This window comes from Moschus berezovskii, chromosome 2 (assembly GCF_049115385.1).
Source record: "Moschus berezovskii isolate FMDL1 chromosome 2, NW_MosBer_1.0, whole genome shotgun sequence".
Classification (NCBI taxonomy): Eukaryota; Metazoa; Chordata; class Mammalia; order Artiodactyla; family Moschidae; genus Moschus; species Moschus berezovskii.
Window position 1 is genome coordinate 115,340,208 of NC_142461.1, and position 18,239 is coordinate 115,358,446.

The 18,239-nt window shown below is 41.1% G+C and overlaps 1 protein-coding gene across 5 annotated transcripts in view; it reads left to right on the plus strand.

Moving 5' to 3' along the window:
- Positions 1–18,239, plus strand: part of RAPGEF4 (Rap guanine nucleotide exchange factor 4) — a 330,927-nt gene that overhangs the window by 171,323 nt on the left and 141,365 nt on the right. For all 5 annotated transcript variants that reach the window (XM_088830124.1, XM_088830113.1, XM_088830121.1 and 2 more), the window contains 2 exons: positions 5,127–5,199; positions 9,655–9,674. In XM_088830124.1, the coding sequence (XP_088686250.1) occupies positions 5,127–5,199; positions 9,655–9,674 (93 nt within the window). The remainder of the gene's footprint in view (positions 1–5,126; positions 5,200–9,654; positions 9,675–18,239) is intronic.

The following is an 18,239-nucleotide window of genomic DNA, read 5'->3' on the forward strand; positions in this document are numbered from 1 at the left end:
TGTTTTTCCTTTCTCCTCAGACTATTTTCCCATGTGGGTGTGAAAATAGGCAGTATATTGTAAAATGGCTTAACAACATCTACTCTTTAAGATGTTATTTTTACAACTCCTTTTAGTAGACAGGTCAGTGGATGTATTGTGGGTCTTTTTGTTGTGTGTGTATCAGCGGCCTCAGTAATAAGAAGTCACCTAGAGAGTATTTTTCCCTAAAGCTGGAGATTCTGCCTGGGATATATCATCAGATATATTGGGATTTGTTTGATCAATTCTTGATTGTTTGTTGTTTCTTCTCCTCCTCCTCCTCATTATTATTATCATTATTATTTTTATTATCATCAGCAATCATTTAGTAAGTCCATAATATATGCTGGGCACTTCTTTAGAGTTTATTTCTCATCCTCTCAGTGGCCCTGAAAGATAGGTGATATTATCCCAAGTTCCTTACCCAGGAAACTGAGGTAACTTACTTAAGTTCATGTAGGTAGCATGTGGCAGAATCAGAATTGACTCTGTTCTTATGTGATTCCAGCATCTGCACGCTTTCCATTACATTAGAGGCATTTGGGTTTTTCCACTGAAGTTCTCTGAATGCAGAGGAAATCAATACATAATGCCCGGGGTCTAGACCCTTTGTAGCTAGAAGCAGCCAGCAGCAAACTCAAATTTCTTTGAAGTTGCATGCTTTAATCTTTAAAATGTATGCAAATTTAGTTTTCTGCTCCATAATATAAAAGTATAAAAGTAGTCCTTTCAACTACTTGACATAGAATAAAATTTAAGCTCTAGGAAGAGCTTCTGTTAACCCCTGTCACGTCCCCTCTTGTCCTGCTGGGTGCTACCCTGGGGGTCTGTACACCTCACTTGGAGAAGGTCAGCTTTGCACTATGATGCATCTTAGTTAAATTCTTAGTTCTTCCGGTTCTATTGGTAACTTGTCCTCTGTCCAGTCTATAACCATAGATGTCTAAAAGAGAATAGAATCCCTTTTCTTTCTTTTTTTAAATTTGGGGTATAGTTGATTTACAGTGTTGTATTAGTTTATGCTGTGCAGAAAAGTGAATCCATTGTGCATATACATATATCCACTCTTGTTTAGATTCTTATCCCATATAGGCCATTATGGGGTATTGAGTAGCATTCCCTGTACTCCACAGTAAATCCTTATGAGTGGTCTATTTTATATATAGTGGTACGTATGGGTCAGTCCCAAATCTCCCAATTCATTCCTCTCCCCCACATCACTTCATAGGCAAATCCTAATTTTGTCTTTGTTGATTTCTTCATGTAAGAAGAAATGCCTTCTCTGAATAGCATCTTTCTGGCTAGGAGTTTAAAGATTATTTCATCTTGTGGTTTGTAGACTTTTACTTTTCAGAAGCAAAAGTCATCTTTCAAATGAAATTACTCTTGGAACTCTAAATTCTATATCAGCTAAAAGTGAAGACACTCAAGTTGCCATAGGAGCTGAAGACTGCATATGTGCTGCCTTGCCTGAGGGTCCTCCAGGAGCTCAGGGTTCTGCAGAAATAGGTTTTAAACCCCATTTCACCTATGCTCACCCTCTACCTCTAGCAGTCACCAGTATAGTCTCTGTATCTATGAGTTTGCATTTTTTATATTCATATATTTTGGATATTAACCCCTTATCAGATAAATGATTTGTAAACATTTTCTGCCATTTAATACCTTGCCTTTTCATTTGTTGATTGTTTCCTTTGCCGTACAAATATTTTTCAGGTTGATGTAGTCCCACTTACTGATTTTTGCTTTGGTTGCCTTTGCATTTGGTGTTAAATCCAAAAAAAACGTTGCCAAGACCAATGGCAAGGAGCCTACAGCCTATGATTTCTTCTAGGAGTTTTATGGTTTCAGGTGTTGTGTTTGAGACTTTCATCTACTTTGAGTTAATTTTTGTGTAAGATTGTGGTCCAGTTGATGAAAGTGAAAGAGGAGAGTGAAAAAGTTGGCTGAAAGCTCAACATTCAGAAAACTAAGATCATGGCATCTGGTCCCATCACTTCATGGCAAATAGATGGGGAAACAGTGGCTGAATTTATTTTTCTGGGCTCCAAAATCACTGCAGATGCTGATTGCAGCCGTGAAATGAAAAGACACTTACTCCTTGGAAGGAAAGTTATGACCAACCTAGACAGTATATTAAAAAGCAGAGACATTACTTTGCCAACAAAGGTCCATCTAGTCAAGGCTATAGTTTTTCCACTGGTCATGTGTGGATGTGAGAGTTGGACTATAAAGAAAGCTGAGCGCAGAAGAACTGATGCTTTTGAACTGTGGTGTTGGAGAAGACTCTTGAGAGTCCCTTGGACTGCAAGGAGATACAACCAGTCCATCCTAAAGGAAATCAGTCCTGAATATTCATTGGAAGGACTGATGCTAAAGCTGAAACTCCAGTACTTTTGGCCACCTGATGTGAAGAGCTGACTCATTTGAAAAGACCCTGGTGCTGGGTAAGATTGAAGACAGGAGGAGAAGGGGACGACAGAGGATGAGACGGCTGGATGGCATCACCGACTCTATGGACATGGGTTTGGGTGAACTCCAGGAGTTGGGGATGGACAAGGAGGCCGGTGTGCTGCAGTTCATGGGGTCACAAAGAGTCGGACACGACTGAACAACTGAACTGAACTGAACTGTGGTCCAGTGTCATTCTTTTGCAAGTGGCTGTCCAGTTTGCCCAACACCATTTATTGAAGAATCTGTCCTTTCCCCACTGTATATTCTTGGTTCCTTTGTTGTAAATTAAGTGGCCATGTATGTATTGCCTGGGTTTATTTTTGGGCACTCTTTTCTGTTCCATTCATCTATGTATCTAGTGAGTTATTTATAAATTCAATTCAGCAATGACATATATAAAGCAATTAGACATTTGAACCTGACAGAATATTATGGAGATGTTACATTTCTTAGTTGAGATAGTGGTATTATGGTTTTGTTTCTGGGGAAATAAAGAATCCTTACCTTTTAGAGATTCCTATTGAAATATATGTGGATTAAATGATATTATATCTGGAATTGCTTCAAAATAGCTCTGGAAGGGGCAAGTAGATAGGATTGTAGATGAAATAACATTAGTGATGAGTTAACAGTTTTTGAGGCTGTATGTGAAGTATTTCATGTGATATTTTACTTTATAAAAGTAAATGTATGAAAATTTCCTTTCACATTCCAAAAGCCAGCAGATATATATTAATTTTCTATTATGTGCAAGAAAGAGTACCTTGTACTGGGTACAACAGCACTCCTGTACTGTTGTAGGAGATTGATGCTTTATAAGTGCAAAGGGCCTTGTCTGCCTGTTCTCTGCAGTGAGCCCAGTGTCGAGGGCACAGTGGGTGCTCAGGGCATCTTCATGCTGAAACTCGGCCTGTGCTCTGCTCCTTGAATGGCTGCTCTGTTTTCCCTTCCCAGGAGTGACAGCTCTGGTAACACGCTCCATGAGCAAACCCTAGACCCCTATGGAGCTGAAGGAAGGCAGAGTCCTGTTCATTTAGGAGTCAGGAAGGTGCTTCTGTGGAGTTCATGGAAGTTGATTTTGAGGTTCCATTCCAAGCAAAGTAAAATTGCTCGTTATTTTAACATGAATTATTTCTTTCAGGAGCCTGTTAATGGAGTTTCTAACAGTGAGAGGAATATCTCAAAAGATTGTGGGGGTCATAGAACCTTCTTAGAACATAAACTAGCCCCCATCTGCTCTCTCTGAGCCTGTTTTTTTAACATTATGCCCAGGAATGTGCTTTGCTTGGTGCTTTCTCATGAGAAAGAAGAGTAGATGGTATCATAAGAAAAAGGAAAAGCAGAATGAGGAAATTATCAAAAGGAAATGTCAGGATTCAGGGTGATGGATTGGTCCCATGGGTATGTTTGAGTGATTAGTTAACTCAGAGGCAGAGAGAAATCATGATTTTGAATGTCTGCATGCAGGTGTTAGTATAGTTGCCTCAGAAGGAGAAGAAAAAAGGATTAGAAAAAAAAAAAGCTAGTCACATCTTGACTAGAAGAGGGCTCTTTTGAGAACTCATCAATGTTACATTACAAACACCATTCAAATCTACCAAATGGGCCAGATGGCTGCTCAAATACTGCGTGCTGCCAGCTGCCCATTGCTACAGATGAAGTCTTTTCTGCTGACGTTTGTGTAACCCACAGGCATATTATGAAGTGTTGATTCTTTTGATGCTGTTTAACATTTATGTGCCATCATAATTATAAACCATAAATATACATGACACCATGCGACAAATAAAATTGCCCAGCTTTCATTCTGCAAGGGGAGGAGGCTGTATTTATTACCTGAGAAGAGAGGATGTCTCGCACTCATATTCCATTCTTCGTAAATGTCACTTCTCTCTCTCACTGGGTGCTTGATCTGCTTGCTGTATGCTCACCAAGCCTTATTCCTTCAAAACAGCACAGACTACCGGAGCTAATATATATCACTGAACCTCAGGTTTTAAAGCCCGTCTGGACCAAAAGTCAGAGGGAGAAAATTCAGAAGGATCCAGTTAGTTCTAAATGAAGCCAAACTATTCTATTTGACAACATACCACAGGTTCTTTGGAGGTCACATAACGGGCAGGTGTACAGTGTAAAAGGAAGCTGGCAAATGGTAGTGAATCAGCTTCTTTCACATCAGACACTTTCTAGAGATGCATTTCTTTTTGCTTTGAAACACGGCCGATTGAGTGCCATTCACCTGTTAGGAAGGTGGCACTTTTATTTGTATCTGCATCTATAAAAACCAAATGTCTTTTTCCTCCACAAAAACCTGAGCACGTGTTTGAGAGAATGAGAAGCCAGGCAGGAGGTGGAGGGGTGGGTAAAAGCCCACACTGTTCGGTTAATCAGTCACAGACACGTGAAGGAGTGGGCTGCAGTAGAACCCCCTCCCCAGGCAGGGGCACTTTCAGTCTCATCCGGGAAGACCTTGTTAGAACACAGCATTTTTATTTTAGGCCACAGAGCCCAGACAGCAGGCTTCATGGCTCTATAAATACAAGACTCAGATGCTTAGTGACATCCAGCTTTTCTTTTTTTTAACATGTAAACACATGAATGCTCAAAGTGAGTAAATATCTGTGCACTGAGTTTACAATCTTGTCTTTCAGAAATATCGACAGTACATGGCAGGACTTCTGGCTCCTCCTTATGGTGTTATGGAAACGGGCTCTAACAATGACAGTAAGTGAAAAATATGAACACTTGTATCTAAAAGTTTATCGTGCGGTATGTGTTTTCACGTGACAAAATTTTGTCCAACACCAGCTTGACAAAATAAGTCTCCAGACTCTTTGGTGGATAAACAGACCTGCCAGCCCATTCTTGGGTTATTTAAAAAAATTGTTCCTACAGTGTAATTATGTGGCCTTAGCTGATAGAGGGAGGCATGCTCTGGTGCTAGTTGGAACTTCAGCATGCTTTCTCAAAGGACCTTCATCTTAAAGTATGGTTTGGGGGCTCTTTCAAAAACGGGATTCATGAACTGTGTTTATCTCAGTCACGTGTAGACACCTGAGTGCCCCTTGCTTATTTTGATGCAGTTAAGGAAAGAAGCAGCGTGAATCATTCTTTATTCTTCTTAAATCGTGCTCTCTTCAAATTCCGAGCCTTCTGTAGGAGACCAGTCTCTGGCTGCTCATAAAAGAAAGGAAGTTTTTCTCTGTGATGCTCTTTCCTAATGGGTGCCCCTAGACTCAAAGTAATTTTGTGTCCTGAGTCTATCTGTGCATGCATGTTGGAAACATCTTTTTAGCACTCAGTACTATCCCTGGGAGTTGCTTGTTGAAGCTCTGGGTCCCTTGACTTGGCTCTTGTCCGTGTATGTTCGACAAGGCAGCAAGCCCTGGGGTTTCTGATGCTGCAGCACTTCAGTGCTGACACACTGAGGGGTCAAGCAGTGCTTCCACTCCAAGCATCTCAGAGCCAGAACCAGCCTCCATGTCTTCTTGAATACCTCTTTGAATTCCCACTCTCTCGCTCAAACTGATCACTCTCCACAGGGGACCCTTCTTCTCTCTTGATCAGGATCTGAAGTGAGCTCCCTTTCCCTCTGTTTCATGTTTCTGAGCAGCCTGTGCATTCTCCTTCTCAGTTTCTCTTCTGTCCTTGGAGAGGTGGATGTTGAAGGACAGGTCTTTCTTTCCTTTCTTCTCCTGTTCTTGATTTTTCTCTTCTGGCTGATCTAGGGATGATCAGTAACCAAGCTGGAAATCCCAGTTGTGCTGTTTCCTAGCTGTGTGGCTTCTGGCAAGGCACTTAATGTCTCTGTGCCTGTTTCCTCATAGGATTGTTTTGAAGACTGACAGAAGCACATGCGTCGAATGTTGAGAAGGGGGCGTGCGTGTGTGCCCAGTCACCTCCAAGTCTTTGCAACCCCATGGTTTGTAGCCCACCAGGCTCCTCTATCCCTGGGATTTCCCCAGCAAGAATACAGGAGTGGGTTGCCATTTACTCCTCCAGGGGATCTTCCCAACCCAGGGATCAAACCCAATCTCCTGTTTCAGCAGGCAGATTTTTAACACCGCCCCACCTTGGAATCTCCATTTAGAAGGGCACTGGGCATATAATAAGAACCCAAATGATGTGAGCTACTATTTTCTCAACACCAGTGACTCTTTAACCCCTCAAAGTCTGACTTGCGACTCGAACCATCTAAATTCTCCAGTGCCCAACCAGTAACCAGACTCGGTCATTACTGTTCCCCATTCTCTATGACTGAGTGAGTTTCCGTGTTCAGTCTCTATTCTCCCTTGGGTCCCATGCTCCACTGAATTGTCCTGGCTTTCTCATGTCTCTCTGGCCAGTTGTATTCTTGTCTCTTTCATGGGTACTTCTTCCCCTCATCTGGAGATTCGGTCACTCCTTGAGTCCAGCCTTGACTGTTTTTCTTTTTTTCTCTATACTCTCCCCTCGGTCGTTGCATCCTTTCTTGCAACTGATGCAGATCCTTCCTGAAACCAGTACTTCCATTTGACTCTTACAAAAGGCAGCCTAACTTTCCAAATGAGTGCTGGTTTTCTTTCCACCAGGTCGTCCTGCTGGTCTCATGCACTCACAGTGTCGATAATGGAGCACGGGATGATTCCCACAAACCATCCTTCTGCTGAAAGCCTATTTCCATTCGTAACTTCACTGTCCTCCCATACCAGGCGCTAGGCCTCCACTGTTTTGGAGCCCTTCCTTCTCTCACCTGGAGAAGGTGATGGCACCCTGCTCCAGTACTCTTGCCTGGAAAATCCCATGGACGGAGGAGCCTGGTAGGCTACAGTCCATGGGGTTGCAAAGAGTCGGACACGACTGAGCGACTTCACTTACTTCTCTCACCTCCACCCACTGGGGTTAGTCACTGGTCCATCGCTTGCTCCTTCTTCTACAGTGCTCATACTCTTTCCTTTCTCTCCCTGCTGCGGCCCCCTGGCTGAGGGCCTCATCACCCTTGACCTGAGAGCAGAAATGGCTCGATGGCTGTGAATCTTCATTATTTCACCCTTGGTTTACCCTACACCTGACTTACACAGAACTTTTTCAGTTTACTTTTTATTATGACAGATTTCAAACATACAGGATGATACAGTTAACACCTGTATTTTCATCACTTTGATTTAATTAATATTAAACTTTAATACTTGAATGTGATTATTATTAAATTGATAAGTATTTTCATATAATCATTTTGCCATATTTTCTTCTTCTAGTCGTATATATATACATTTCAGCAGACATTTTTGAAAATGTAGATTTTTCCATGCAAAAACCACACCATTATCACACCTAATTGCTAGTATGATTTTCCTTAATAACAGCCCCCACTGAATCCAAGTCCAAATTTCCCCCACTGAATGTCTTTGGACTTCAATCAAGGACCCATGTCATTGTCTCCAGTTTCTATATCTTAAATGTCTTTTAATTTTGAAAAGTCCCTTCCTTTCTTTTTCTTGTTCATATCACTCTGTTGCTCCAAACCTTTAGTGATGGTCCACTGCCAGTCATAGAAAGTGAAATTCCAAAATTGCTAATGCCTTAGCCCAACTTTCAGGCTCCTACCTGGCTGAGATCACTTTTTCAATATTAATTCTCTACAGATACCCTAATTTCTGTCCACTCCAATACGATGATTTGCACAACTGCATTTGTCTTATTAACCTCCTAGAAAGCAAGCTTCTGTTACAACCCTGTGTCTCCTCATTCTGTCAAAACTAGTCTTCGCAAGTGGTTGTTGGATGGGTGGAGAGAGAAATGGCTGGATGGATTCAAGATGAATTTCTGAATGCTGACACTGGAATACCCTTACTCTCTCTGAGACATCTGGGAAGTGACGGCAAACTTGTTCATTAGTACTCTCTGCTTGAGAAAACAACCCTCTCCATCCCCTTGTTTTCTGTCAGAGCTTTAATGTCCTGATAGTATGGGGGTCAAAGTTTAATTAGGGTAAGTTTCCTAGTAATCTGTTCCTTTCTTACCTCTCCTGCGTACTGCTGCCTGTCAGGATGGGCGCTTGGTGCTTTTAATGCTAATATTTTAAGTCCTGTGTGGTTCCTTATTAAAAACATGGAGTGAGTGAGTGTTAGTTGCTCAGTTCTGTCTGACTCTTTGTGACCCCATGGACTGCAGCCTGCCAGGCTCCTCTGTCCATGGCATTCTCCAGGCCAGAATACTGGAGTGGGTAGCTGTTCCCTTCTGCAGGGGATCTTCCCAACCCAGGGATCGAACTCAGGTCTCCCACCTTGCAGTCAGATTATTTACCGTTTGAGCCAATGTTTGTAAATGAGTGAATGGATGAATGATTAACTTACTTGCTGAGAAGACTGAGACATCCCTAGAAGCAGTCATTGCTGTGCTCACACCTGACTTGAAAGTAGCAAGAGTTGGCTGTGCCCAAAATAAAAATTGTGTGCTGGCAGTTTTTATGTGCAACTAGCCCCCAAGTTCCATGGGATTTTCTAGGCAAGAGTACTAGAAAATCCCATGGATGGAAGAGCCTGGTAGGCTGCAGTCCATGGGTCGCTAAGGGTCGGACACGACTGAGCGACTTTGCTTTCACTTTTCACTTTCCACTTTCACACATTGGAGAAGGAAATGGCAACCCACTCCAGTGTTCTTGCCTGGAGAATCCCAGGGACAGGGGAGCCTGGTGGACTTCCGTCTATGGGGTCACACAGAGTCAGACACGACTGAAGTGACTTAGCAGCAGCAGCAGCAGCCCCCAAGTCCAGATCCCTGGAATGGTGTGAGGTGGTTTGCCTTGTAAAACTATAACAATTGCAACTGAAGAGTTTGACATGTTTCTGTAAAATTCTGAGTGTTCTGGTGCTCAAGACAGAGGAATTAGTTGCTCACATGGTGTAAAATAAGCAGGGATGAATTTTTACCTCTAGGAGAGTGAAACATATGGTAGAAAAGCAAAATAAGCATGAAATTTTGTTGTCTGGCGCATAGCCCTGCTCTGATTCACTGATTTGTTTATGTTACAGATTTTGGTAGGTGCTGCTATTTTTCCAAGCAGCATTATGTACATTTTTATGGAAAGGCAAATTGAAAACATCAAATTTTTACTTGGTTTGAATTCAGCAAGGGGTTTAATTTCCATTTTACAAGCTGATCTTCCAACTCATGTTCTTTCTCTCTTTCCTCTTCTAGGGATTCCTGACAAGGAGAATGTGAGTAACTACTCTCTTTCTGCCTAATTTCTAAAAACTGTCATAAGGTAAAAAATAATTGTGGTGACCGTATCAACAAAGAGAACTCTTTATCCGTATTCAACAGAGCCATAAATATTTTTCTAATCTTATTCTGGCATCTTTGGGTGAGTCACTGTGAAATATGAAGGGGAGAAGGGCAATGACTTTGACATGGTCATCACATGTCCTTGATATTAACTAGTACGAAGAAAGGTTACCCTGGGGCAGACGTTGCTAAGTGTTTCCTTTCTCCCATGGTGCTTACATGGCAGCAGAGCAAATCATTAGTTTAATGGCACATAGAAAATAAACTGTTTTTCCTTAATAGGAATACAAAGTATGAAATTTGAGGCCAGTTGATTTTATAAATGCAGTCAAATACATTAGAGTTCATGTTTCTCTTTGGAAGTCGAAATAATGAATTATCTAATTGGTTAGGGCAAACAGGTAAGAGACTAGATGGTTTAGGATTAACCTTCTACCAAGAACCAGTGCCAAATACTCCTTCTAAGGCTGGTAGTGATATAGCGGCATTATCTTTGCATGCAAATAATAATGATATTAAATAGAATCTACATTGAGACAGCATGGGAGGGTTAATGTGGAGGTGTGGAAGGATTAACCTGAAGTGGTGCTTGGTGGTTCTGGGATGTGTCGCCTTACTGTGTGCCTCAGTTGCTATGCCTGCTGGCAGTGTCACAGAACTATCACCCTTTTCTATTTTTCCCCCTGCTTTTGGTCCTGTGCCTATGGTAATTTCAGACTGTTTCTGTACTGCTTTTCAAAGGTCTGACTCCAGCTCTCTTCAGGTCTTCCTGTTTTCATAAAGTTGGTTTTAAAGGGCTGGTGGGGAATCCTGACCCACTGCTGTGCCACCCCAAACTTGGGTTCAAGACCTCGCAATATCATGTCAAATGTCACATCAGATCCTCATTGGCTGGGTTCACCAGAGGACTTCGGTTCCTAGCTGTGGGGCTTTGTGCAAGCCTCTTGACTTCTCTAAATATCCTTGCCTCGTCTTTAAAATGCAGATGTTGGTTGTGACTATCTTAAGAGGCCATCATGAATATTAAATACGATAATCTGTGGCAAGTATAGAGATTCATACAGTAGAGGTCAGTAAATGTGAAGACTGTTAAAATAATTATTTTATCAAGTCTTATATCATTTACTATCTATTTTTTCTCCTCTGAAAAATATCCTACCCTTTGTAAAGTAATTATCCTTTTACATCTTATGGTTCTCCTTAACCTTGAAAGACATTTGGTCCTGTTGAAAGCATCCGTGGAGACATTTGGTCCATGCCGAAAAGACCTTGTTATTTGTCCTTTCCAAAATCACTTGTCATGGACCAAATATGCTTATGTGCTTTTTTGGATATAACCAAATTTCAAGGACCTTTTGGTGTGGACCAAGTGACCAAAGGACATTTTGACATAAACAAATGTCTCCTACCCCTTCTTAAAATACTTTTGTTCAGTGAACCTTTGTAATGGTATTTTGCTATTAAAAATATATCTTTGTGTAAATATATTGTTGAGTAAAGCTCTAGGTTCATGGAGAGTCTAAAAAATAGCCTTTAGACTCTAAAGTAATCGAACTTGACTTCATTTTGGACATGGATATTCCAAAGCACACTGTAACAAATAATATGTGGCTCATGAGCTAAATAAAGATGTTAAAAGGGCCTGGTGCTTCCCCATCAAGGAATGTTCAGTGTATGGAGAGCACATCCAGAATGGCCAGGCCCTAGGAGGTCTCAAATATTCTGAACTTCAAAAGGAAGCTCAGTCTCTCTTAGACACCCGGTGACCTTTAGGTTGGACCTCCCTGCAGTGGAGCAACAGACACAGCGTTCTAAGTGGAGAGCCTACCAGCTGTCACGTAGCTCACTTCATGACAAAAGAAGAATCTGAAGTTCACAGAAAGTCAGATACAAGGACTTTAACAGCATCTTGCCCTCAAAGATTTAAGGGGCTTGCCAGGCTATCTGCCCAGTAACTAGTCATCGTACATGCTTATTTGTATTTGTTTGGGTCATTCTATGTCAACTTCTCTAGTAAAAGGAAGCATATTTTTTCTCTATCAGTAAGTAGAGTGGATAGAATGTCACTGCTTGTTATTCAGAAAGCTTTCCAATGCCATCAGTCAAAATAAAGCAAATAAGATGAAAGACATTCATGAGTAGGGTTGAAGCTTTAGAAAGATAAAAGGAAGCCTAAGAGCCTTAAAGTGATGTTAATTGAATTACTTCCTTTATAAGAAACAAGTTGTGTTCGGATGATTTCTTTTATTCTTTACCTTCTTTACATGCGGGGCAATATTATAGACCCTTTATGTTTCTCTAATAGCAATAATATGCCTGTGGACTGAAACAAAAGCACTTAGGCTATTGTCTCAGTGTCCAAACAGACTCTTTGTATAAAGAATATACCTTTTTTCTAGCTCCTACTCTTGATTTTGTTAATCACCATGTTTAACTTTTAATCCAATATCAGAAATCAGTAAGTGGTGTTTTTAGCTGCCTTGCCAGCTGTATTTTATTTTCAGATCCAGGCTTACCTTTCATAAAAGGAACTTTCTTAAGTTGCACTTTTCATAGAAACAGGCTGACAGCTAACTTGCTGGATTATTTTGTTTACTACTCACTGTAATTGATAGGAACATCATTCAACTTTAGATCACACCAGATACTGGAACCTGTAAAATAATTGATAACAGTATTACAAAAATGACCATTGAACTAATAAAGCAAGGAAACCATTTTGGCGTGGTTGCAGTTGTTTGAGGCCTTTGGTTTTATAGATTCTTCTCTTTGATCTGTTTAAGTTTTCTTTTTTTCTGTCTCCTGTAAGTGCCATACCTGACTGACCATGTTTAACACAGAAGGTAAAAATAATCACAATGAAAAGAAAACTTTCTAGTTGAATGTTAGGGTTGCCCTTTGAAGAAATGAGCTTGTCTATAATATTTTCTGCTTAGAAAGACTTTGTTGCTTATTGTGCTCCTTTATTTTGAGAGGCAACTGCTAAGGAGTTTTGTAGTTTTAGAAAGTTATACATTTCTTCCTCAGTATGGAAAGAACCAGAAAATAGACTCAGGAGGATATTAAGAAAAAATCCCGTTTTCTGATTTACAAACATCTTGTTTCTAAAAGGATCATTTGAGATCTTCATTTTTTAGGCATTGACAGTGTGATTGGCAAGCTTCTTGTGAAGTATGCAAGGATACTTTCCCAGTACAAAGCACTGTCAACTCAGAGCTCAAGGATTTCCCAAGCCCTGGAAGAAATGATGCCAGCAGTTAATAACAAGCAAGCCTAGGAGTCTTGCAAAACTATTTGATAGGCCTCTTTTTAAGACGATTACTTAAGCGTCCCAAACTTAAAAAAGGATCATGAGTTATTTATATGAAGAATAATTTTGGAAATTATTATAAAAGACGTAAACTTTTAAATGGCAAATGGTCAGGACATGGTTTACGTGCTTTGTGAAAATTCTCATTAAGGAGAGGGCAGTAGAAGAATAAATAGCAAGTAAATATTAGGGTCAATAGGTTAGCAAGTTTAGGAATTTTGGGGACTATAATAACATCTCTATTGTTGCTCTTCTTCGAGGTTAGAGAAAGCAAATCAGAGTGTTTTCCACCAATTAAATGATAGCATCTTATTTTAGCATTATAGATTGGCTGTGATTCTAGGCCAGGTGAAGAGAAAGGAAACTTAAAACATATTAACAAAAAAATTTTTTAACTCCATAGAGAATTCCCTGGTGGTCCAGTGGTTAAGACTTCATGTTCCAGTGCAGGGGTATAGGTTAGATCCCTGTTCAGGGAACTAAGGTCCCGTATGTCTTACAGCCAAAAATAAAAACCTAAAATGAACAATATTGTAACAAATTCAATAAATACTTTAAAAATGGTCCACGTTTTTTTTAATCTTTAAAAAATAAAGAAGATCCCATGTTGTTGTTGTTCAGTTGCTCAGTCATGTCTGACTCTCTGAACCCGTGGGCTGCAGCACGCCAGGCTTCCCTGTCCTTCTCCATCTCCCGGAGCTCGCTCAAACTCTTGTCCATTGAGTCAGTGATGCCGTCCAACCAGCTCATCCTCAGTCCCCTTCTCCTCCCACCTTCAGTCTTTCCCAGCATCAGGGTCTTTTCCAGGGAGTCAGTTCTTCACATCAGGGGGCCAAAGTATTGGAGTTTCGGCTTCAGCATCAGTCCTTCCAATGAATATTCAGGGTTGAATTTTTTTTAGGATTGACTGATTTGATCTCCTTTTCGTCCAAGACCTTTCAACTCCAGCTTTCAAACTGAATTCAAACCAATGGTATATGATGGAACACAGTTTTAAAATCCTACTTTAAAACTTGACTAGTAGGCATCTAGAACTTATCAGGACACCTTGGCCAGAATTCACAGCTTTGCCCTAGGAGCCATGTCCCTCTGTTCTAGGGTGAGAATGGTTTAACCAGCCCTGTCACACGCTGAAACAATACACGTGTGACTAGCTGAGGGTGCGACGCTTTGCACAGGAGAGCAAACCAACCAAATGCTGAAAGCAGGAAATCCCAAGATGCTTGTTTTCGTTCTGAAGGACAAGTGGCTTATCACCAAAGTGAAGACTAGATTTAGCAGTGTTGCTGGCCCCAAACTATGCACTGTGCAGTGTGTAAACCCTCATTCCTTAGCTAGCCTGTTAGAAAGCAGAGCTCAGTGAGCAAAGACTGACTTTGCACCACCTCCTGGGAAAAATAGCCTCTTAATGTCCAAGGTACCGAGGACAACTTCAGCTCTTGGTCTCTGAAGAAGTGTTTGTGTTTGTGAGTTATGTATTTTATGGGGCAGGAGGCCATTGCTCAGTTTCTTTCTGCTGCTTATTTCATCTCTTCCTCTCCTCATATAAAAGCTGGTCCATGCTTCTCTCTCTCTCTGTCTAGCTTCTGCAGTGGTATCCTGATTGAATTTTTTTTCTCTTTTTTAATTTTATTGGAATAGATTTATAATGTGTTAGTTTCAGGTGTACTTCAGAGTGATTCAGTTATACATATATTCCTTCTCGTCAGATTCTTTTCTCTTAGAGATTATCACAGAATATAGAGTTCCCTAAATACAGGGAACTGCACTGTGTGCTATAGAGTGGGTCCTTGTTGCTTATCTATCTTATATCCAGTAGTTGTGTGTGTGTCCATCCCTAGCTCCTGGTTTATCCCTCCCACATCATGTTTCCCTATTGGGAAACATGTTTGTTTTTGATATCTATAAGTCTGTTTCTATTTCTGATTGAATTTTTAAGATGATGTATAGTTGTTCTTCCTCTGCATAGTAAATAGTTAATGCAGGGAACTCTCTGATGATCTGATCTTCTGCTGTCAGTTAAGCCATGTGTTTGTAACCTCTGAATGTTCTCGGCAGTGTTCACAGGACTGGCTTGCTGTAAGTTTGCTTGATAAAAGGATATCTTTTAGGGTATATTGAGGTGATGGTTCCTTAGTATATTTTAGACTTCAGTTCAGTTCAGTCGCTCAGTTGTGTCCGACTCTTTGCGACCCCAGGAATCACAGCACGCCAGGCCTCCCTGTCCATCACCAACTCCTGGAGTTCACTCAAACTCACGTCCATCGAGTCAGTGATGCCATCCAGCCATCTCATTCTCTGTCGTCCCCTTCTCCTCCTGCCCCCAATCCCTCCCAGCATATTTTAGACTTACTTTTATGATATTGTGAATGATTTTTGGTGACTGATTCAGCGCTCTCACGTTAGTGTGTCTGCATTTCTATGGAGCAGAACTTTTGAACGCTGCAGTCATGCTGATGGTTTCCTAGGGCTGACACTGAGTTACACCATGCCTGCTTTGAATATGTTCTCAGTCTTCTCTGTCATCAGAATTTGACTTGAGCAAGATATCACAGAGAACCTGAGACATGTTTAATGGTTGAAAGTAATAATTATTAAAGAATAAATAAATATCATAAAAGATATTCGTCAACCTCTCTTGCCGCCAGCCCCGCCCGCTCTCTCTTTAACAAATGGCACGGCCTTGAGGGTAGGCCACTTGGTGTTGCCTGTGCTGCTGAGAATTAGTTCCACGCTCTGCCGGGCAAGGAATGTGATGTCATGTTGATAGTAAGACACTACACTGCTGATTCCAGAGTTATGGGTGAGTACATCGCTGTCTTCAGAAATATTTTATCCTTTGCTGCAGGCAATTATATTCATCACCAGTGAAGTGAAGTGAAATCAATCAGTTGTATCCAACTCCTTGTGACCCCATGACTGTAGCCTATCAGGCTCCTCCATCCATGGGATTTTCCAGGCAAGAGTACTAGAGTGGGTTGTCATTTCCTTCTCCAGGGGATCTTCCTGACCCAGGGATCGAACCCGGGTCTCCCGCATTATAGGCAGATGCTTTACCCTAGTAACTGTTAGGTGCTAATAGCGTGTTATCTCAATTGACTGTGAGACTAAAATATATATAGTATTGTTTGTTTGGTGTACTTGAATTTTTATTGTCCTTGTTTTGACAAACTGAAATCAAATTATTTGCAAAATATGTCTTAGGTTTAGGAGAGAAAATTGTAGTGTTATCAGATTGGATAAAGTAATCTAATGATTCAGATCATTTAGAATTTGGATTCTTTTCTAACAGTAATTTGGTGTCAAACATGTTCCCCTGGGTTGATAATATTAAAATAGTCTATAGTTCTCTTTCAGTTAGTTCAGTTCAGTCGCTTAGTCATGCCTGACTCTTTGTGACCCCATGGACTGCAGCATGCCAGGCTTCCCTGGCCATCACCAACTCCCGGAGTTCACTCAAACTCATGTCCATCGAGTTGGTGATCCCATCCAACCATCTCATCCTCTGTCATCCCCTTCTCCTCCTACCTTCAATCTTTCCCAGCATCAGGGTCTTTTCCAGTGTGTCAGTTCTTCACATCAGGTGGCCGAAGTATTGGAGTTTCAGCATCAGCTCAGTCCTTCCAATGAATATTCAGGACTGATCTTTAGGATGGACTGGTTGGATCTCCTTGCAGTCCAAGGGACTCTCAAGAGTCTTCTCCAACACCACAGTTCAAAAGCATCAATTCTACGGTGTTCAACTTTCTTCATAGTCCAACTCTCACATCCATACACGACTACTGGAAAAACCATAGCCTTGACTAGACAGACCTTTGTTAGCAAAGTGGTGTCTCTGCTTTTTAATATACTGTCTAGGTTGGTCATAACTTTTCCTCCAAGGAGTAAGTGTCTTTTAGTTTCATGGCTGCAATCACCAACTGCAGTGATTTTGGAGCCCAAGAAAATAAAGTCTATTACTATTTCCATTGTTTCTCCATCTATTTGCCATGGAGTGATGGGGCCAGATGCCATGATCTTAGTTTTTTGAATGTTGAGTTTTAAGCCAACTTTTTCACTGTCCTCTTTTACTTTCATCAAAAGGCTCATTAGTTCTTCTTTGCTTTCTGCCATTAGGGTGGTGTCATCTGCATATCTGAGGTTATTGATATTTCTCCCAGCAATCTTGATTCCAACTTGTGCTTCCTCCAGCCCAGCGTTCCTCATGATGTACTCTGCATAGAAGTTAAATAAGCAAGGTGACAATATAACCTTGACGTACTCCTTTTCGTATTTGGAACCAGTCTGTTGTTGCATGTCCAGTTCTAACTGTTGTTTCTTGACCTGCATACAGATTTCTCAGAAGGCAGGTCAGGTGGTCTGGTATTCCCATCTCTTGAAGAATTTCCCACTATTTGTTGTGATCCACACAGTCAAAGGCTTTGACGTAATCAATAAAGCAGAAGTAGGTGTTTTTCTGGAACTCTCTTGTTTTTTCTGTGATCCAGCAGATGTTGGCAATTTGATCTCTGGCTCCTCTGCCTTTTCTAAATCCAGCTTGAACATCTGGAAGTTCATGGTTCACTACTGTTGAAGCCTGGATTGGAGAATTTTGAGCATAACTTTGCTGGCATGTGAGATGAGTGCAATTGTGCGGTAGTTTGAGCATTCTTTGGCATTGCCTTCCTTTGGGATTGGAATGAAAACTGACCTTTTCCAGTTCTGTGGCCACTGCTGAGTTTTCCAGGTCTGCTGGCATATTAAGTGCAGCACTTTCACAGCATCATCTTTCAGGATTTGAAATAGCTCAACTGGAATTCTGTCACCTCCACTACCTTTGTTCATTGTGATGCTTCCTAAGGCCCACTTGACTTTGCATTCCAGGATGTCTGGCTCTAGGTGAGTGATCACACCATCATGGTTATCTGGGTCATGAAGATCTTTTTTGTCTTCTTCTGTGTATTCTTGCCACCTCTTCTTAATATCTTCTGCTTCTGTTAGGTCCGTACCGTTTCTGTCCTTTATTGAGCCCATCTTTGCATGAAATATTCCCTTGGTATCTCTAATTTTCTTGAAGAGATCTCTAGTCTTTCCCATTGTGTTGTTTTCCTCTATTTCTTTGATCTCCCAGCAGTCATTTTGCTCTGGGTGTCTGGGAATCACCGTTTCATCTATGAGGAAACTGAGGGTCGTGTTCTGAGGGTCATAG